This window comes from Microcaecilia unicolor, chromosome 1 (genome assembly GCF_901765095.1).
Source record: "Microcaecilia unicolor chromosome 1, aMicUni1.1, whole genome shotgun sequence".
Taxonomy (NCBI): Eukaryota; Metazoa; Chordata; class Amphibia; order Gymnophiona; family Siphonopidae; genus Microcaecilia; species Microcaecilia unicolor.
In genome coordinates this window covers 428,700,340-428,722,626 of record NC_044031.1, presented here as the reverse complement: position 1 = coordinate 428,722,626, position 22,287 = coordinate 428,700,340, and the positions used below count along the sequence as shown (strand labels likewise).

The 22,287-nt window shown below is 43.9% G+C and overlaps 1 protein-coding gene across 4 annotated transcripts in view; it reads left to right on the top strand.

The window, feature by feature from the left end:
* The window catches only part of CARMIL1 (capping protein regulator and myosin 1 linker 1), a 596,509-nt gene that overhangs the window by 352,621 nt on the left and 221,601 nt on the right, over positions 1-22,287 (top strand). For all 4 annotated transcript variants that reach the window (XM_030212120.1, XM_030212112.1, XM_030212103.1 and 1 more), the window contains 2 exons: positions 3,806-3,874; positions 15,596-15,689. In XM_030212120.1, the coding sequence (XP_030067980.1) occupies positions 3,806-3,874; positions 15,596-15,689 (163 nt within the window). The remainder of the gene's footprint in view (positions 1-3,805; positions 3,875-15,595; positions 15,690-22,287) is intronic.

The window sequence follows — 22,287 nt, the reverse complement described above, 5'->3', positions numbered from 1 at the left end:
GCCACGGCTGTGGCCTATGTCAACCGCCACGGAGGTACCAAGAGCGCCCCTCTAGCCAAGGAGGCTATGAATCTTTGCCAGTGGGCGGAAGCGAACCTGGAGCAGCTTTCAGCGGCCCACATTGCCGGAGTCATGAATGTCAAGGCGGACTTTCTCAGTCGCCATACCTTGGAGCCCGGAGAGTGGCAGCTATCTGCTCAGGCGTTCTTGGACATCACGAAGCGCTGGGGCCAGCCGAGCCTAGATCTGATGGCGTCATCGGCCAATTGCCAAGTGCCGCGCTTTTTCAGCAGAGGACGGGACCCTCGATCCCTGGGAGTAGATGCTCTTCTCCAACAGTGGCCGACACAAGAGCTTTTCTATGTGTTCCCGCCCTGGCCCATGTTGGGCAGGGTGCTAGACCGGGTGGCAAAGCATCCCGGCAGAGTAATCCTGGTGGGTCCGGATTGGCCCAGGCGTCCCTGGTATGCGGACTTGATCAGGCTCTCAGTCGACAATCCTCTGCGGCTGCCAGTGGAGCAGGGCCTGTTACATCAGGGTCCCGTGGTGATGGAGGATCCCTCCCCCTTTGGTCTTACGGCCTGGCTATTGAGCGGCAGCGTCTGAGGAAGAAGGGCTTCTCAGACAAGGTCATCGCCACTATGCTGAGAGCGAGGAAGCGCTCTACTTCTACTGCTTACGCCAGGGTTTGGTGTATCTTTGCAGCGTGGTGTGAAGCAGGCTCACTTTCTCCCTTCACTGCTCCAATTTCTTCAGTGTTGGCGTTCCTGCAAGAAGGTCTGGAGAAAGGCCTGTCGCTCAGTTCCCTTAAAGTCCAGGTAGCGGCTCTGGCTTGCTTCAGGGGCCGCCTGAAGGGTGCTTCCCTGGCTTCGCAGCCAGATGTGGTGCGCTTTCTCAAGGGAGTTAATCACCTGCGCCCTCCTCTGCACTCAGTGGTGCCTGCGTGGAATCTCAACCTGGTACTAAGAGCATTGCAGAAGCCGCCTTTTGAACCCTTGTCGAGGGCATCTCTGAAAGACCTGACGTTGAAAGCAGTCTTTTTGGTGGCTATCACTTCAGCCAGAAGAGTTTCCGAGCTCCAGGCGCTCTCATGTCGAGAGCCTTTTCTGCAGTTCACTGAGGCAGGAGTGACTATTCGCACAGTGCCTTCCTTCCTGCCCAAGATTGTTTCTCGCTTCCATGTGAATCAGCAGCTCTGTCTCCCTTCCTTTCGTAGGGAGGACTACCCAGAGGAGTACTCTGCTCTTAAATATCTGGATGTGAGACGAGTCATCATCAGATACTTGGAAGTGACCAATGATTTCCGGAAATCGGATCATCTGTTTGTCCTGTTTGCAGGTCCTCGTAAGGGTCTGCAGGCTGCTAAGCCTACAGTGGCAAGATGGGTCAAGGAAGCCATTGCAGCGGCTTATGTGGCCGCGGGGAAGGTGCCGCCTATCCAGCTGAAGGCTCACTCCACGAGAGCTCAGGCGGCCTCGATGGCAGAGGCCGGATCCGTCTCCTTGGAAGAGATATGCAAGGCGGCAACTTGGGCTTCGGCTCATACATTCTCCAAGCATTACCGTTTGACTGTGGCTGCACGGGCGGAGGCCCGGTTTGGAGCTTCAGTGTTGAGGTCAGGGATTTCTATGTCCCGCCCTGGGTGAGTACTGCTTCGGTACATCCCACCAGTCTATGGATTGATCAGCTTGATGATATGGAAGGTAAAATTATGTATAATCATACCTGATAATTTTCTTTCCATTAATCATAGCTGATCAATCCATAGCCCCTCCCAGATATCTGTACTGTTTTTATTCTGGTTGCATTTCAGGTTCAAGTTTAGTCTTCAGTTACTTCAGAAAGACTTCGTGTTCAAGTTTTTTCACTTGGATTCTTCAAGAGTTAAGACGAGTTTGTGTTACAGTGAGCTGCTGCATTCCTCTCCCCTCCGTTTTACGGGGCTGGATTGAGACTTAAAATTCTGCCGGCACTCCCTCCCGCTTCGTGCGGCTGTAGGGCAGCTTTGTACCCCTCCCGCTTCGGCGGTGTTAGGGTCAGTCAGCTCCTCCCGCGGTTGCGGTTGCAGGATAAGCCAGATCCCCCCCGCATCGGCGGGTGTGGTGTCCCTCCCCCGCTCCGCGGGGATGAGCTGGACGGATTCCCCTCCCCCACTTGTGTGGGGATGAGCTGGGTTAATTCCCCTCCCCCGTTTCGGCGGAGGTGAGCTGGGCAGAGTGTCCCTTCGTGGGTGTAATTCTCTAAGTGCTGAGTCCTGCGGATGGAGCTTTGATATCGACATACTGAGGAGTTTCCGGCAGCACATGACCACATATAGGGAGGCAAAAGTTTGCTCTCTATCTCCACCTGCTGGTAGATGGACACAACCCACCAGTCTATGGATTGATCAGCTATGATTAATGGAAAGAAAATTATCAGGTATGATTATACATAATTTTACCTTAATTCTCCAAGCTAACCTCCCTTTTTGGGTTATTTTTGTCCACATAAAAATATAAAATATATGTGTGTGTGTGTGTTTATGATGTTAAAAGCTGTTCTTAGACACACTGATGTTTGAATGTTGATCTCAGAATAAAATGAATTATGAGTCTAATGTTATTTTCTGAGCACAGCATGCCATTTTAGCTGCAGTGGCCATATCCACATCTGCCACAAGCTCAAGGATAGATCACTTTTCATGACACACAGGGAAGGATAACTGCACAGCATGCATGTACTGTATCATCCCCTTTCAACCAAGAAAATTTGTAGAATATTTTATAAATTGTGTAAACATAGTGGTCAGTAGAATGCCACTCGCATTACACTTTTAGAGAATAAAAGGTCAAAGCAGCAGATCTGTTTTTAAATAGTGGGTATGGTATTCTCATAAGCATCTTAAATTTATGTAATTGAATAGAGTGTGTGGCATTGGAATAGTTGGATTATGTAAAGTGGTTGAGTTAATCAGCTTGTATCTCTAGTTTAGATGCTAACGAGAAGTTATCTACCAGTCACTAAGTCAATCCCTACCACCTGCACTGTCTTGAGAAAAGCTTTGATTTTATATTGTATTCCCAGTTGCAAGTGTTTTTGAGAGGCATGCTGTGACGATGTACTTAATTCCAGTTTACTCTGCAAGTTCTTTGTGCAAAACAGCTGTTAAAATAGTACTCATTTTCAACATGTAGTCCTAAGAGTTGATCTACATTCTTGAAATGTGATGTTGATATATTTTATAGGTATCGAGCCAAATAGGTATTACATTTCTTCCATTTCTGTTTGGCAAACAATACTTAATATGTCTGTTTTACTTTATTTTTAAACTTCTGAAAATTTTGGGTCCTTTTTTGTGTTGGAGCAGTTCGTTGTCATGTGGCACAAGCATAAGGTATCAAATGGCACCAGTTCACTAACTATTTCATAAAAATGCTTTTGTTGGTGATAATTTCAGTGAGTCTGGTTACAGGGAATACTGAACTTTGCTGAATTCTGAGAAGTTGGTAGCATTCAAAAAGTATGTCCCTCATTCCTCCATAAGATTGCATTGCAACTCGGTCTACTCACTACTTCTGTTCATCTAGTCCTTAAAAAGGATCATTCATGTCAGCGCTAAGCCCAGCATTTAGCTCTGTTGTTCTCCAGTGAGAGCATGAAGTAAATCGTTATTTTCTTTTATTTATAGAAATGTTCAATTATTTTATAGTTACTGCAAGCTCAGTAATGACAGCATTCAGATTGGCATTTCTGTTTATATTGTGTTGCAGAAAGTGTCTTTGTTTTGTAATAGCTTGCTATTTATATATTTTCATTACTCTAACAGAACAGTAATCTGGGACAAGAATAATATCAGTGCGCAAGGATTCCAGGACATAGCAGTTGCTCTGGAAAAGTAAGTTTTGGAGACACTGAAGATGTGAGGTAGAGATGCATAACAGCTCAGTTGTAATGCATAAATGTGAGTGCAAGAATGGACCATAAAGAAATCACAGGTCTGATATTCAAAAGAGTTTAACAGGGCAAAAGATGCTTCTGCCCGGTTAAACCCTGCTCAGCAAGCCAGCAGCCAGTAATTAGTGGCACTTCACCAGTTATTGCCACTGAATATATCTGCTAACCAGCAGAAATGGGTAGTAACAAAGTACTTGTACTTTGTTACAGTACTTAAGTACAATTGGCAGTACTTTTACTTGTAACAAGTTACTTTTTTTTTTTTTGCAATACTTTTTTACTTGTAATGAGTTACATTTAACTTAGTAGCAAAGTACAAATTTGGAAAGTAGTTTAAAAAAAAAAAAGTATTTTCCATCCCTCTTTTACAGACTTTCCAAATGTTGTCAGATGTGGCTTGCAGATGATTGGGTCTGAATATCTGGTCCCAAAAACAGCTGAGCTGGAACCAGAAGTTTGTTCCCACTCAGATGTAAACCAGGGTCTGACATCACCTGGAAACCCTAGTCCTCACCCTCTACACCTGCCCAGAACAGCTGTTGATTTAGCTATTGCTTTGATGTTGCCAGGCTCAGCTGCCTCACCAGCCTGAACCGCACCGTCACTGCATGCTAGACCCACTCCCTCTCCCCACCCATCCGCTATGGGCCTGAAGCACAGTCTTGCTCCTTCCCTCCTATTGCACCCCTGCTGGGCTTGCACTAATAAACTACCATGGGAGACGTGCAGGACCGGCTCTCTGCAGCTAGTGCTTCTTGTGCCAAGCCCACCTCCTCTGATGTAAACGTACAGGACTGTGTGAAAAAGGCCGGGCATTCTGTTATCATCAAGTGTCTGTGTAGGACCGATCTATACTAATCCAGCTTGTTTTGTTTTCCAATAGGTGTAAAGTTATTTTGCCCACTACAGTACTCAGGGTATTTTGTTTCTAGGAAGGACCTTGTGTGATCCCCTGGAAGTTTGCTTGTAAGCATACTTGATTCTGTGATCCAACTTAAGAATACTTTTTACTTTGTAGTAAAACAAAAAGTAGTTTTAAGAGCTGTATTTTTTTTGGATAAGACTTTCTATTTTTACTTTACTACTTTTGAAGCCAATAATTTTATGTTTTACTTAAGTACTTTTAAAAAGTAACAAACCCATCTCTGCTAACCAGGTAGGTTAGAGGCCGCCAGGGGCAGAGTTAGAGCAGAGCATCAACTTAATTGTTTAGCAGTGATGTTTTAGTCTGCTAAGTAACTGCAAAAGACAGAACAGAAAAACAGCTGCCCTAAGTTTGTGCTGAGTTAATCAGGCACTGATTTGAATATATGCCAGTGCTGGCTAACTTCTGAGTCAATGGACTGCTTCTGGGAACCCTATCTCTGGCTATCTCTGTTAGATAGTGAGGAATGCTATTGGAAGGGAAGGCCAGAGCTGCCACCAGGGAACCAATTCCCAGCAGTGGAGAGTAAAGAGTGTTGCAGCCACTAGTAGGGGAAGGCTGGAGCCAATTGCCAGGTTCCTCCTATGTATTGCATCTCGTTACTTAGCCTACATTCCGAAGGATTAGCTTTTGTTATCAGTGTCCTAGCCATGCCAAATTTGCAGAACATGTTGGAGGGGAGGAGGATACATGAGGTATGACAGAGCTTTGAACGGCAAATATCTGCATCATCAAACTTCTTGTCTATGAGGAAGGTAGAGCTTAACTTGTGCTCTGTATTTTTAGGCCGCCTCCATTTAAGTTCTGTTCCATCACTAGAGCCCCAGAGTGGATAGAAAAGCCTAGAAAATTCCAAAATTATTACAAACTGCAATGAACTCGTAACAGTTCTATGCATGGTATAATCAATGTAAAGCCTCTTCAGCCTCAAATCTAAGACTTTTCATCAGGGCCAGTCTTAGCAATGTCAGGGCACTGTGCAGAACAGTTCAGTGGCACTATAAGGTATAATTTTATCAGAGTGTAAAAGGAGGTTTAGAGCTCTCTGAATCCCACGTCACCCCGTACCTTGATGTGCATCCACCACGTTTCAGTAGAGAGCAGCAAGAGAGCCTCCTCGCAGCTGCATCCCTCCCTTGCAGGAAGCTCCTGTCTGTCTCTTTCAATCCCCGTAAAAGTCTGGTCGTTGAGGGGCAGATGATTAGAGGTAAATGCGGTGCTAGAAGCCATTAGCGCTGGATTTATATCTGCATTTATCTGCGCTTTATGATCAGGTACCCCTAGATTGGGAACAAAAAGAGCACCAAGCATATCAACACAAGTAGCATGCTAATGTATGCTGGTGCGCTCTTTCATTCTGGTGCTCTACCGCTCAAAACCCTACGCCAGCTTGGCGTTAGGGGAGGAGGGGAAGCAGGACAGCAGCTGGGTGGCAGGATGCAGCTCTCCGCACAGGCTGTGTCAGCCGGGGTCCAGTGTACTCCCCAATCCTTATGGCTCTGGTGACTGTGACACTCTCCTCCCCCGCCACACCCTTCCCGGAAACCAACATGGAGGGCTTGGAGGTCTAGTGGATCTTCATTCCCCTGACACCTCCCCCAACAGAAAAAAGTGCTGGAGGTCACCGGACCTTCTGCCCAAACCCTGGTGGTCTAGTGGCAACCGACTGTGATCCCCCATCCCAAACCCCTGCTACCTTGAGTGGAGGAGGGACATAATCCTAGTCCCTCCTCCTATGAGCGCCGCCTCCAAAATGGCAGCGCCCAGTCCTGCCCAGTGCATCCTGGAATGCGCTGGGTGGGGTTTCCATTCTATATAAGGGAATTTTCCTGCACTTGACCCCTATGATCAGAGCTAATAGTATGCTTATATTTGTATGCTATTAGCTCTGATCATAGGGGCAGTATAGTCCTGCGCTGTTCCTGCGCTATTTTTAGAGCGCTGTTTGGAATGGTGCGGGGCTTCTGATCATCTGCCTATGAATTAATTCCCAGAAAAGACAATAAAAAATATTTTAAAACATACCAAACTTTGCTAATTGAGGAAAAGTATATCAGCATGTACCATATTTCCCAAGCACTAAAATTATTTCAGTGGGAGAGAGAAAAAGTAGGCCATCTTCCACTGATTCTATTGCTAAAACAATAGACTTAATTCAGTGCTATCAAACCAATGAAACTTTTTGTGCCTTTAAGTGTGCTATGCTCATGCTTTCATCCAACAAACATCTCTGGTAAAGAAAGATTGCTTAATGACAAACTATAGCTGTAACAGTCAGAAAGGCAGCAGACTTCTGGGAGTAAACCTGTAGTTTGAGGTATGTAGGGACATCAAAGAACTCTAGTGTTGTTTAATTATAGAGGACCATTGGGCTGTTTCTGAGATTTCAAATCCACCTACCAATATAAACTCTGCTATTTGAGTCTAGCTACCAAAAAAAAAATTCAAATTCATAGTGTTTTAGTAATTGGGTAAGACTATGCCTAATACTGAAGTATAAAGAATTGTATGCCACAAAGTATAGTATTTTAAATGTTTGTTTAGTCATACAGTGCTACAGAAATAAAAATCATATATGCAGTTTGCATATAGAAGAGGACAAGGTGATAATTGTAATATAGAAAAACACTATTGAAATAAGTCACCAGTGCCCAGCAAGGCACGTTTGTAAATAGTTGTCTTAAAAGTAGAATGTAAAGGCTGCACATTCATCCAAATAGAGCTACACTTGTCCCAGTCAGCAAATCCCAAATTGTTCTCTCTTAATGTATTTATCTAGATTTGGTGGGATAAAACTTCTAAAGCACAAATCATTAAACCCTTCACTTGCAATATCCAAGTCCAAAGGGTTTTCTGTTCAAAATGGTATTTTCATCAAATTTTCCATTCTTAGCAACACATATTTGGAATGCCTTACCAGTGCAGGTCAGAGCTACTATCAATTATTGTTTGTTATATAGGAAACTTCTGAAAGCCTTTCTATTTACAAAATTTTTGTTATGTTATTTTTATATTTTTATATATACGATGTTGATTGTATTTCTAATTTGTAATTCTTTGGGGATTGTCTAGAACCGTGTTTCCAAAGTCCGGTGCTGGAGTACCCTTTGCCAGTCAGGTTTTCAGGATATCCACAATGAATACGCATGAAAGAGATTTGCAAATAATGGAGGCAGTATACACAAATCAAGTTCATGCATATTCATTGTGGGTATCCTGAAAACCTTACTGGCAAGGTGTACTTCAGGACTGGACTTGGGAAACACCAGTCTAGAATTCTTGCCTGTTGTTATCCACACAGAACTTTATGGTTGTTTCGGAATATAAGAATATTTCTTATTGTAGTCTACTGCTACTTGGCTGACAGTTCTATAAAGCGCACTTCATGTCAAGCCTTCATTATAGAATAGCGTTTAGTGCCAATTCCAGTACCCAATTTGAGGCACAAGGATTAGGCCTGCTGAAACTTGATGCAAATTCTGATGTTCAACCTGGAAATTCTGTAACACTGCACCTGAATTTTTAGAACACCCCTGGCCCACCCATGCCCCCTTCTGGGTTCCACACAATACACTTTGGGTGTGCAAAGTTATAGAATAACGCCTAGGCAGATGCCCCACATGCACAAATGTGGGCAACCTGTGTAGAATCCAAGGGAAAATGTGCAGCCTATGGATTTTCTGGGATTCTCAGCTAACTTTTGTGTTTTTATACCATGTGCATCTGTTTTGTTTCCCTTGCATATACAGTATTTTGCTGTAAAGACAGATGATGACATGCATGAGTTCTTGGAACTGCATTTCATTGCAGTTCTTGGAGGAAGACTCTTTGTTGATAGCAGGCAGAGCAGTGAATAAAAGATTTCTAGGGCTACTATTTGGAACTTCTGGTGGTGACTGTGATGGAACATCCAGTAGGAAAATGTATAGATATAAAACCTTCTGTTTTATATCTACACTGTTTTACCCAGAGAAATTACTTTTTACAATTAACCCATAAAGTATTATTTAGTTTTGTAAACTGCTCAGGTCTGCAAGTCAGATTGAGCGGTATAGTAAATTTTAATAAACTATCTAAGAAGTATTTTAATGCAGCTATCGCATAATAAAGCAAATTCAACATGATAAAGCTAGATGGGACTATATTTAGTCATTCAACGTATCGCTCATCATTTAGCCTTTTTGAAAGAGCAGCAAACACCATCTATGCGAGTATAACTTTTCCTGTTAGATCTTGGTTTTATTTCCTTCTGATAAGTGCTTGTAAATAAGTCAAAAGCAGCATTGAATGAAACTGTGTAAAACCTGGAAAAGGCCCAAAAGAAATCTTTGTGACCTAGGAGTAAAAAAGTGTAATACTGTCCAGTTGGGAAGCAAGTTCAGCTGCTGCTTAGAATAGTTTAAAACCACCAAATCCAGTTTCTTGTCGCTTAAAAAAAAAAATATATATATATATATATATATATTTAACGTAGCAGTAGATGTATGAACTCGAGGTGCTGTAAGGTTTAGCTCAGTGGTAGTACAAGGTGAGTTACATTCAGGGTTATCCTTATGGTAAAATTAAATTTCATTGTGCTGTAGATTTTAATGGATGAGGACAGGACAGTGATGATCATCTCTTTTCTGTGTAAATTTGGGTTCCTTCATCTCAAGGTGCTATAAGGTTCAGCTCTAAAACAAATTTATTATTTGGTTCCATCTTAGTGGTAGTACAAGGTGAGTTACAGTCAGGGTTATCCTTTTGGTAAAATTAAATATTCATCATTCTGTAGATTTTAATGGATGAGGACAGAAAATTGATGATTATCTCTTTTCTGTATAAATTTGGGTTCCTTCATAGACTAGGAAAAAAAATGAGCATCCAGGAATAATGCAGCTAATTGTTTCCCAAGGGCTTGCCTTCTGCTAAAAAAAATAAACAAGAGAATTGAGTTAGCACCAGAGCACTAATAAGTGTTCCTTTTTTCATTACAATTGTTCCCATCTTTTGTTTTGATTTTTTACTTCATGGGGAGATGTGAATGATTTTTAAGATATCTTACTGTATACCGCCATGAGTGAATTCCTTCAAAAAGGCGGTAAATAAATCCTGATAAAATAAATAAAGATATGGTTTCTACAAATTCTGTGAGCCTGGCTATTCAGTGGTAAACTGGGTTTGAAGTTTTAATGACCGTAGGGAAGCCGTTGGGTAGCTTTTCATTAATTAACAAGTTAAGACTGTACTTCTTGAACTCCTTCAATTAGGGCATCCTGACGTGCTTTTTCTAGTGAAGAAAGAAACTTGTTGCAGCTGGGTAAAAACAGAAGGCTCTTGTGTAACATATTTAGTATGCTGAGCAGAGCACTGCTGTGAGTGTATACAGTATCTCTTATTAATTTTTCAGTTTTCTCCTTGCATCTGTACCTCCTGGGCACCTCATAAAATCAATTCACCCAAAAGGTCATGATAAGCAAAAGAGCATTTAAAAGTGACTATAAAGAGTTGCCATGTGAATATAAGAGTATAGCCAAGCCTGCTGTAGTGGGCTTTTAACCAGGGACTGGAAGAGGATTATAGCAGGGACTCTCTGGGTATTAGCAAGTGGTTTGTTCTAGTGGAAATATGCACTGGACCCACTATGATTTTTGTGGACTAATTAGGAGAACAGAAACTCCAGGGCAGTCTGTTGTGGTAGTATTCAGTCACTGGCACACAGTATATCTCAGGTGTCATAGCAGGGTCCCCTCTTAAGAAAAGGCTTCATAGCAAAGATAGCATAATAGCTATGTCAGAGTAGGTCCATAGACTTAACATTTCAGAATACAGAGGTAGAGGGAATCCAAAAGCAAAGCAGTAAAAGCTAAAATCCCCCAAAAAGCACAAGGAGCCTTTAAAAATGGTAGCGTCTCAGCTGTACTTTATTAATCAGACCCATTGTGGTCCGCGTTTCAGCAACAAGTGCCTACATCGGGGGGGGGGGGGGGGGGGGATTATTGTCTCCAAAGAAACAGATGCAGTGCTAATTGCGCCAGTGTTTGGCTATTTTCATACAGCAGAACATTTGACTAGGTGTATTACTTGTTCCCGTGCTTTCTCGGTGTCTCTTCATGAAGTTTTGAGTGGACCTGTCTTTTTTTTTCAAAACAAGTTTGTTTCTGACCATTGGATTATCTGTTTCTTCAGGGGACAATAGACCCCTGGCGCAAGCACTTGTTGCTGAAATGCAGACCATGTGGGGTATGATTAATAAAGCACAGCTGAGAGACTATCATTTTTAAAAGCTCTTTGTCCTTTTTTGGATTTTATCATAAACTAACATTTGCCATGGTGGTCTGCTTGTCCTTCCTTTCCTCATCTGACTGCCTGCTGTTCAAATACTGGGCCAAATATATGCCAGCTTGCATTAGCATTTAAAGGTCTCTTTGAGTAAAGAGCAAAACAACTTAGATCTGCAGGGAATCGGTCTTGTCAACCAAAAATCTTCTTAATGCTGTACAATCTTGTATAAATTCTTGTGGTATGGTGGACCATCAGAAGGTGACTGCCTCAGTGATTTTATTCTCACCAGGAGTAAGCATACAGCCATATTCCTTATTGGTCCTTTATAACTGTCTCAGCAGCATGTATCTCTCTATATAAAACGCACCTCCAACGTTCTAATGAAGCCTCTCTTAGCAAAGTGAAGGGGGTGAGATCGCATTGTGTCTGCCCCGCCCACGCGTCAAACGTGATGACGTCGAGGGCGGAGCAATGACACTCAACCAATCGCATCGCTCGGCAGCGAAGCGTCAGGGAAGGAGGCGGCGCTCCCGACGTCTAGCCTTCCCTTCCATGTGTTCCGCCTTCTTCTGACGTCAAGGATGACGTCAAAAGAAGGTGGAACACAGCGAAGGGAAACCTACACGTCGGGAGCACCGCCTCCTTCCCTGACGCTTCGCTGCCGGAACCGCCACGGAGGTAAATTTAAAAACAAGAAGAAAACAAAAACACGCATGTTGGGGGGAGAGAAGAGGATGGCCAGTAAAGTACAACAATGGGAGCGGGAGGGCAGGGGAGAAACGACAGCATGGATGCGAAGGGGGGGCGGGGAGAAGAGGGCGGGCCAGGCTGGCACATGGGAGAGAGAGGAGCATGGATGCGAGGGGGGGTCATGGAAGGGAGAGAGGGGACTTGCTGGAAAAGGATGAATGGAGGCGGCAGGGGACAGAGGAGCATGGATGGCCATGGATTGGGAGGGCAGGGCTCAGGGAGAGAGGGCAATTGCTGGAAAGGGATGAATGGAGGGGGCAGGGGACAGAGGACCATGGATGGGCATGGATTGGGAGGGCAGGACTCAGGGAGAGAGGGGAATTGCTGGATAGGGATGAATGGAGGGGACAGATGGGCATGGATGGATATGGATTGCAGGGCAGGCCTCAGGGAGAGAGGGGTATTGCTGGATAGGGATGAATGGAGGGGCCAGGTGACAGAGGAGCATGGATTGGACTTACACTTTCACTCTGACTCTCAAACAGTCACTCTCACATACACTCTCCCAAATATACACACTCCGGGGAAAACCTTGCTAGCGCCCGTTTCATTTGTGTCAGAAACGGGCCTTTTTTACTAGTTTTATATAATGTCCTTAATTTACACATTCTTTTTTTTTTTTTTTTAATTTGTAAATATTTATTGATTTTGTATATTAACAAACATATTGCTTATCAAACAATCAATCACTGACACAATCTAAAAAAATTCCCCTCCCCCTCCCTCTCCCCACCCCTGCCCCCCAAGCAAGTTATACATTTAATTTTTTATGTCATGTGAGTTAAATTCCGATATTGAGTCCATAACTCTGAGGATTCATTATAACGTCCCAATCTCTTGTCCGTAAGTTTCTCCATTTCACCGATCAAAGATAGCTTCAAGAGCCAGTCCTCTTCCGAGGGTGCCTCTAATTGCTTCCAGTGCCTTGCTATGACAGTTTTTGCTGCTGCTAAACACATTCTTTTAAACCGGCTCTGCCATTTAGCTCCTCGTCTATTACCCAATCCAAGCAGACACCATTGAGGTTCGCACGGGAATGGCTTCCCTGTGTGGGCTGCTATCTTTGCAGCAACATTTCCCCAGAAGACCTGTATTTTTGCACAGGACCACCAAATATGTAGAAAAGTCCCCTCCTCATCTCCACAGTTTTCAATCAGAAATCCAAATAATTCGTATTCTATTTGGCATCAGTTTTTCCTGGCTTGCTGTTACTTTCAACAAATGGCCATCCGTTCAGCTCCTGGCTTTCTCGGGAGTAGGGGGAGGACACAGATCCCATTTACTGATTCTGGGAGGGTCAGGGCCTCAGTACCTTGGGTCAAATATGGGGAAGAGATTTTGCCTTTTACTAATCTGCAGGAAGAGTTTGGGATCCCCCCTCACCATCTCTTTCATTACCAGCAGTTACGGGACTACCTTTATTGTAGGGCACAGGGTGAATTGGGCCTTGAAGAGACAGCATTGGAGCGGGCGCTGGGAGGGAGTTGGAGGTAGGGGCAGCGTGTCCTGTTTTTATAGTGCCTTGCTGTACAATGCTTCTTTTATCTTGCACACAAAAATGGAAACAGGACCTTGAGGAAACTTTTGATCCAAAAAGAGATGGGCGCGTAGCATATGGTATCTGTTAAAAGTCTCTGTTGCTGTTCATTGACTGAAAACAGTTATAAAATTCTTTACCATTGGTGTGATAGTTCATCATTTATTAATTTAATATACCACCTCTTTCGAGCATGAGTGGAGGCAGTTTACATACAATAGTACAGGTACTTGCACTGTCCCTAATGGGCTTACAATCTAAGTTATATACCTGCTCAATTACAAAAGATGCATGGGAAGGGGTGCGGGTCTTTGTTGGAGAGACTGTGGCAATGTAGAGACTATGCATCATGTATGGTGGACTTGTCCTAGAGTGCAGCTTTTTTGGACAGATGTTTTTGAACACTCTTAGACATATTGTGGAGATGATTTACCCTCTTAAGGTGGAGTGTTGCCTGTTACGTTTCAGAACTTTAGGGGTCAAACCTGAAGTACATAACTTAGTGACTGGCTACTTTGTTGCTGCTAAAATGGTGCTGGCAGTAGGGATTTACCCAGACATGGACATATCCGGGCAACCGGGCGGGTTTTGCAAATCTGCCCGTTTGTCCAGAAATCCGGACAAACGGGCAGATTGCTAGCCTCCCCTCCCCTTACTTACTACTGCCCTGGTAGTCTAGTGACCTCTTCTGCCTTCGGGGCAGGAAGGAGCCCCCTCTTTCCTGCCCGCAGTGCTGCCCTGCATGCATCCTTCCTGTTCGTGATCTCGGCGCCGATTCAAAATGGCTGTCGAGAGTTGAAGTGACTTCGCGAGACTTCAACTTTCGGCGGCCAGGGGGGACAAAATATGGTAACCCTAGCTAGCGGCAGCATGGAAACAGCAACTCCATCACAAGCTGTGATTTTGCGCAAGATGGATTATATACATCAGATGACTTGGCTAACTGCTATGTGTACTGGTCAGCTGGTTCCGTTTCATCGGTTCTGGGACTCTTATTTGGAGAGCGGGTAGAGACGCTCAGGACTGTTAATGCTCATGACTCCCATGTTGAGTCAGATTTGAACTCCTTTTTCCAGTCTTCACTGCATGATTTCTCTCCTGAATATGTTTGGTCCTTGTTAGTCTTCTTCATTGTTCTGTTTTAGGTGGGGGGGGGGGGGGGGATGTTTTATGGGGTTTTGGCTCTTCCATTGTTTAGAATTTATACTGCTTTGCAGTGTATTTAGCATTGATGCTTTGCTAATAGTGTATTTGTGTTGAAATTTACCAATAAAAAAAAAAAAAGAAAAATCGAAATAATCAAAAACGTATCTATCTGTGTTTGAAAATGTAAAATAGCTGCCGACATGAATCATGTTTCACTGCTCCTGCATCACGAAAGTCGCTCATCTTTTGAGATCTTAACATCTTATTGCTCTTTTGCTCTTGTTTTGGTGACCACTGAGACCATAGAACATTGCTCATTGTAAAAGGATGACATTCTCACCTAATTCAGCAGTGAGAGTTGGGGCTGCCAGAATGAATGACAAAGTGGTTGATATGACATATTAGAAGTCCTATCAGAAATGCATTCTTTTTAGTGCAGTTATGATAGGACTCATGTCATGTGGTAGGCCCTTTAGTGCATAGGGCTAAAAATAGTATAGCTTAGTGCTTTGGCTACTCTATCCCCAAAGGATTAAGCATTTTATCAGGATAAATATAACATTCTGTACAATAGTAGTTATGGTTTTATAGATCCTTTTTTTTTTTGTTTTTTTTCTGGGGGGCAGATGGGAAATTAATAAATGAGCCCCTTTTTTTTTTTGTTTTTTTTCTGGGGGGCAGATGGGAAATTAATAAATGAGCCCCTATTTTCTTTTTTCAGAAACTAAAACCTGAGCTGGGTAATCAAATTCTAGCACTTCATATGGCAGTACAACAGGTCAGCTGGACTGAGGGTAACATATGGGTTTAAAAAAAGTTTGGACAAGTTTGTGGGGGGAAAGCCCATAAGATAGACATTAAGCTAGACATGGGGAAAGCCACTGCTTGTCCCTGGATTGGCCAGAAAACAGGATATTGGGCTAGATGGACCATTGGTCTGACCTAGTATGGCTGTTCTTATGTTCTTAGGGTAATTTTAACATGTCTTATGTGCACTCTTGCATCTGCTTTTGTGTATATGTGGTTTTTTTTTAACATAGGAATTATACTTTGAGATTTATGCCCATACCTGTGAATGATGCTTCACAGGCACTGAAAAACAACCCAGAAAAAACAGAAGAATCTCTGCGAAAGGTAAGGCTTGACCTGCATAGACACTGTTCCTTTAAAATTATTTAGCGGTTGGAATACATACGTCCCACAATCTCCTGGCATGTTTCGGGATATGGATTACTTACATAATTCATAGATTGAGGCTTGTGAGAATAAGAAATGAAACATGACCCTGAAACAGTTTTGTATGTGGGAATGGGAATCAGAAGAATATTTAATTTAGTTACCCAAGCATATAGGGGGCAGTTCTATACAATAGGCACTAGCATTTACGATTGCAAATGTTTAGAGTCGGTTGGGCCGCTGGACGAAAATGGTGTTAAAGGGGCGATCAAGGAGGACAAAGCCGTAGCGGAGAAATTAAATGAATTCTTTGCTTTGGTCTTCACCGAGGAGGATTTGGGGGGGACACCGGTGCCGGAAAGAATATTTGAAGCGGGGGAGTCGGAGAAACTAAACAAATTCTCTGTAACCTTGGAGGATGTAATGGGTCAGTTCAGCAAGCTGAAGAGTAGTAAATCACCGGGACCTGATGGTATTCATCCCAGAGTATTAATAGAACTAAAAAATGAACTTGCGGAGCTACTGTTAGAAATATGCAATCTGTCCCTAAAATCGAGTGTAGTACCGGAAGACTGGAGGGTAGCCAATGTTACTCCGATTTTTAAGAAGGGTTCCAGAGGAGATCCGGGAAATTATAGACCGGTGAGTCTGACGTCGGTGCCGGGCAAGATGGTGGAGGCTATTATTAAGAATAAAATTGCAGAGCATATACAAAAACATGGACTGATGAGACAAAGTCAGCACGGATTTAGTGAAGGGAAGTCTTGCCTCACCAATCTAATGCATTTTTTTGAGGGGGTAAGCAAACATGTGGACAATGGGGAGCCGGTTGATATTGTATATCTGGATTTTCAGAAGGCGTTTGACAAAGTGCCGCACGAAAGACTCCTGAAGAAATTGCAGAGTCATGGAATCGGAGGTAGGGTATTATTATGGATTAAGAACTGGTTGAAAGATAGGAAGCAGAGAGTAGGATTGCGTGGCCAGTATTCTCAGTGGAGGAGGGTAGTTAGTGGGGTCCCGCAGGGGTCTGTGCTGGGTCCGTTGCTTTTTAATGTATTTATAAATGACCTAGAGATGGGAATAACTAGTGAGGTAATTAAATTCGCCGATGACACAAAATTATTCAGGGTCGTCAAGTCGCAGGAGGAATGTGAACGATTACAGGAGGACCTTGCGAGACTGGGAGAGTGGGCGTGCAAGTGGCAGATGAAGTTCAATGTTGACAAGTGCAAAGTGATGTATGTGGGTAAGAGGAACCCGAATTATAGCTACGTCTTGCAAGGTTCCGCGTTAGGAGTTACGGATCAAGAAAGGGATCTGGGTGTCGTCGTCGATGATACGCTGAAACCTTCTGCTCAGTGTGCTGCTGCGGCTAGGAAAGCGAATAGAATGTTGGGTGTTATTAGGAAGGGTATGGAGTCCAGGTGTGCGGATGTTATAATGCCGTTGTATCGCTCCATGGTGCGACCGCACCTGGAGTATTGTGTTCAGTACTGGTCTCCGTATCTCAAAAAAGATATAGTAGAATTGGAAAAGGTACAGCGAAGGGCGACGAAAATGATAGTGGGGATGGGACGACTTTCCTATGAAGAGAGGCTGAGAAGGCTAGGGCTTTTCAGCTTGGAGAAGAGACGGCTGAGGGGAGATATGATAGAAGTGTATAAAATAATGAGTGGAATGGATCGGGTGGATGTGAAGCGACTGTTCACGCTATCCAAAAATACTAGGACTAGAGGGCATGAGTTGAAGCTACAGTGTGGTAAATTTAAAACGAATCGGAGAAAATTTTTCTTCACCCAACGTGTAATTAGACTCTGGAATTCGTTGCCGGAGAACGTGGTACGGGCGGTTAGCTTGACGAAGTTTAAAAAGGGGTTAGATAGATTCCTAAAGGACAAGTCCATAGACCGCTATTAAATGGACTTGGAAAAATTCCGCATTTTTAGGTATAACTTGTCTGGAATGTCTTTACGTTTGGGGAGCGTGCCAGGTGCCCTTGACCTGGATTGGCCACTGTCGGTGACAGGATGCTGGGCTAGATGGACCTTTGGTCTTTCCCAGTATGGCACTACTTATGTACTTATGTACTTATGAACAGATACACATATGGACCTATTTATGCCAAATTTGCGCCTACGCACCATTCTGTAAATACATGCCTACCTTGTATAATGTGTATTTGCTAGGGGGCTTGTACACATGGACAAAGGCAGAGAAGGAAGCCCGACGGCAGCTTTGCTGATGTGCCTGCTGCTGCGTGGTGATGTAAGTTCACAGTGCTCGGGCCAGATGGAGGGGCGGCGGCGACTCCGGGGGAGGGGCAGCGGTTCCGACGTCTGCAGCATGCCAGTAGAGACTTCCCTATCTGTCCCGCCCCCATCATCACGTATTGAAGCGGGGGCGGGGCAGAGAGGGAAGTCTCTACTGCGCATTTGCGAGTGAGTACGGTCACTCGCCGTTTATATGTTTGATTACCCCCTTTTTTCCAGCATTTTGTCCATTGTCCACCATATCCCCACCTTTTCGGCATTGTCCCTCTGTCCCTATCTCACCACTCTTCCAACATTCTCTCTCATCCCCCCCTTTCCAGTAGTGTCCCTGTCTCACATCCCCTCTTTCCAGTACTGTCTTTCTCCTCATTTCCCCCCTTTCCATTAGTGTCACTGTCTCCCCTACTTTCCAGTACTGTTCCTGTCTCCCCATCCCACCTTTCCAGTAGAATCTCCCTTTCCAGTAGTGTCTTTCTCCTCATCGTCCCCCTTTCCAGTATTGTCACTGTCTCCCCTACTTTCCAGTACTGTTCCTGTCTCCCCATTTCCCCTTTCCAGTAGAATCTCTATCACCCCTCTCCTTTTCAGTAGTATCCCTGTCTCCCTGTCGCTCCCTTTCCAGCAGTGTCCCTATCTCCCCCCTCCTTTCCAGTAGTGTCCCTATCTCCCCCATCTCCTCCCTGTTTTCCAGTAGTGTCCCTACTGGGTGCCCACCTGGGTGGCAGTGACCATCAAACGGTTTGGTTCGATATGACGGCTGAAGTGGAGGGCAGCCACTCAAAACTCAGTCTTAGATTTCAAGCGTGCTGATTTTAGTAAAATGGGGGAATACCTGAGGAAGGAGCTGATGGGCTGGGAGAACGAACAAGAAGTGGAAGGACAGTGGTCCAGGCTGAAAGAAGCTATAAATAGAGCCACAAGCATTTATGTAAGGAGAGTAAATAAAAGCAAGAGAAAAAAGAAACCAATATGGTTCTCCAAGCAAGTGGCCGAGAAAATAAAGGCTAAAGAGTTGGCGTTCCTGAAATACACAAAAACTCAAGAAGCCGAACACAGAGAGGAATACCAGAGGAAACTGAAAGAAGCCAAGAGAGAGATACGTCTGGCGAAAGCGCAAGCAGAAGAAAAAATGGCTAGAAATGTAAGGAGGGGTGACAAAAATTTCTTCAGGTATATTAGTGAAAGGAGGAAGACAGAAAAGGGAATTGTGAGACTGAAAGATGCTGTGAATCGCTGTGTAGATAACAATGAAGAAAAAGCAAATTTGCTAAATAGATACTTTTGTCCTGTTTTCACAGAAGAAAATCCTGGAGAAGGACCGCGATGGACTGGCAAAAGTGCAAATGAAAATGGAGTAGATATAGCACCGTTCACGGAAGAGAATGTGTATAAACAACTTGAAAAGCTAAAGGTGGACAAAGCCGTGGGACCGGACGGGATCCACCCCAGGATATTAAAGGAGCTCAGAGAGGTTCTGGCGGGTCCTCTTAAAGATTTGTTTAATAAATCATTGGAAACAGGAGAGATTCTGTGGGATTGGAGAACGGCGGATGTGGTCCCTCTTCACAAAAGTGGTGATAGGGAAGACGCTGGAAACTACAGGCCGGTAAGCCTCACTTCAGTTATTGGAAAAGTAATGGAAGCGATGCTGAAGGAAAGGATAGTGAATTTCCTGGAAGCCAATAAGTTGCAAGGTCCGAGACAACATGGTTTTACCAAAGGGAAATCGTGCCAAATGAATCTCGTTGAATTCTTTGGGTGACTGGAGAATTAAATCAGGGATGTGCTATAGACATAATCTACCTAGATTTCAGCAAATCTTTTGACCCGAAGTGGTGAACTGGATTAGGAACTGGTTGACGGACAGACGCCAGTGGGTGGTGGTGAATGGAATTCGCTCAGAGGAGGGAAAGGTGAGTAGTGGAGTGCCTCAGGGATCGGTGCTGGGACTGATTCTGTTCAATATATTTGTGAGTGACATTGCTGAAGGGTTAGAAGGTAAAGTTTGCCTTTTTGCGGATGATACAAAGATTTGTACCAGAGAGGACACCCGGGAGGGAGTGGAAAACATGAAAAAGGATCTGTAGAAGCTAGAAGAATGGTCTAAGGTTTGGCAATTAAAATTCAATGCGAAGAAACGCAAAGTGATGCACTTAGGGAGTAGAAATCCACGGGAGATGTATGTGTTACGTGGTGAAAGTCTGATAGGTACCGAAGGGGAGAGGGATCTTGGGGTGATAGGATCTGAAGGCGACGAAACAGTGTGACAAGGCGGTGGCCGTAAGTAGAAGGTTGCTAGGCTGTATAGAGAGGGAAGTGACCAGCAGTAGAAAAGAGGTTTTAATGCCCCTGTATAAGTCGTTGGTGAGGCCCCACCTGGAGTATTGTGTTCAGTTTTGGAGGCCGTATCTTGTTAAGGATGTAAAAAGAATTGAAGCGGTGCAAAGAAAAGCGACAAGAATGGTATGGGATTTGCGTTACAAGACGTACGAGGAGAGACTTGCTGACATGAACATGTGTACCCTGGAGGAAAGGAGAAACAGGGGTGATATTATACAGACGTTCAAATATTTGAAAGGTATTAATCCGCAAACGAACCTTTTCTGGAGATGGGAAGGAGTTAGAACTAGAGAGCATGAAATGCGATTGAAGGGGGGCAGACTCAAGAAAAATGTCAGGAAGTATTTTTTCACGGAGAGAGTGGTGGATGCTTGGAATGTCCTCCCAAGGGATGTGGTAGTGAAAAAAAGGGTAACGGAATTCAAACGTGTGGAATAAACATAAAGGAATCCTGTTCCGAGGGAATGGATCCTCAGAAGCTTAGCTGAGATTAGGTGGCATAGCTGGTGGTGGGAGGCGGGGCTGGTGGTTGGAAGGCAGGAATAGTGCTGTGCAGACTTATACAGTCTGTGCCAGAGCTGATGGTGGGAAGTGGGGCTGGTGGTTGGGAAGCAGGGATATAGTGCTGGGCAGACTTATATGGTCTGTGCCCTGAAAATGACGGATACAAATCAAGGTAAGGTATACACAAAAAGTAGCACATATGAGTTTATCTTGTTGGGCAGACTGGATGGACCATGCAAGTCTTTTTCTGCCGTCATCTACTATGTTACTACCGGTATGTTACTCCCTTCTTTCTAGCACTGCCTCTATGTTCCACTGTCCCTACCCTTTCTCTGAAGGAGATTTGATTAATCAAACCTCTTTGTTCTCCCAGTCCACCCTCCTTGCCCAGCATTCATTTTTATGGCCTTATTTGCCCCATGTTCATTTTCTCCTCCCCCCATGAGTCCTGCATCTCTCTTCCAACCCCTCTCTTCTGTCCTGCGATCATCATACTTCTCTAGCACCGGCGATTAAGGAAGTCAACCTTCTACCAGCATCAAGGCCTCTTGTCAGACGCGTCCCACCTATTCGGAGAAGTGTGACGACCGCAGAATGGGAAAAAGCGGGTGGAAGGAAGAGAGTGGGATGCAGGACTCGGACGAGGCAGAGAAGGGAGAGAGACATACTCAGAGTCAAGGACAAATTTACCAATGTGCAACAGGGCAGCTGGGCCCCCTATATGCAGGGGGCCTGGGGCAGCTGCCCCCTTTGCCCATTTATAAAAGCAGACTTGACTGTATCAGAGGGATAGTAAATTATGTACAACAATTGATCAAAGACTAAATTTATAGCTTATAAAGCAAACCTACAATGAACCAATCCAAATCAATTTTTACTAATTCTAATCATTGCCCCATTGTCTACTGTTAACCTTGTATTAGGATGTCTTCTGCTCAGTGAAAAAGAGCTATATTTCTCTATTGCTTAGGATAATCAGCTTATATGTTCTGTCCTTTGAGGGTTTTGGATTGGCTAAAAGCAGCTTAATTTCTTTTTGGAAGTGAATTTTCTGTATAAATTCTATTGTATATGTTTAGAGTTGATATCATAATGTATGCATTTGTTTAATGAAGTTTTGTTTGGGTTTATATGGTATGTTCTTGTTGGATTACAATTAGAATATTACAAAAAGATTAAATTATTTTTCATTACTTTTCATTGATAGCTATTTTGTTGTGATGACTGTGGGTGTAATTTTTATAAGACATTTTTAGACACAAAAATATATTTTACAAGTAGAATTTCTAGGGGTATGCACATGTAAACGTATGTGCATACATGCTGTATACACACAGGTTTGTACCAGTAGCGTATCCAGACAACTGATTTGGGCAGGCATGAGACCAAAGTGGTTGGGCAAAAACTTTCATGTCTCTCCCCCCCCCCCCCCTCAACTG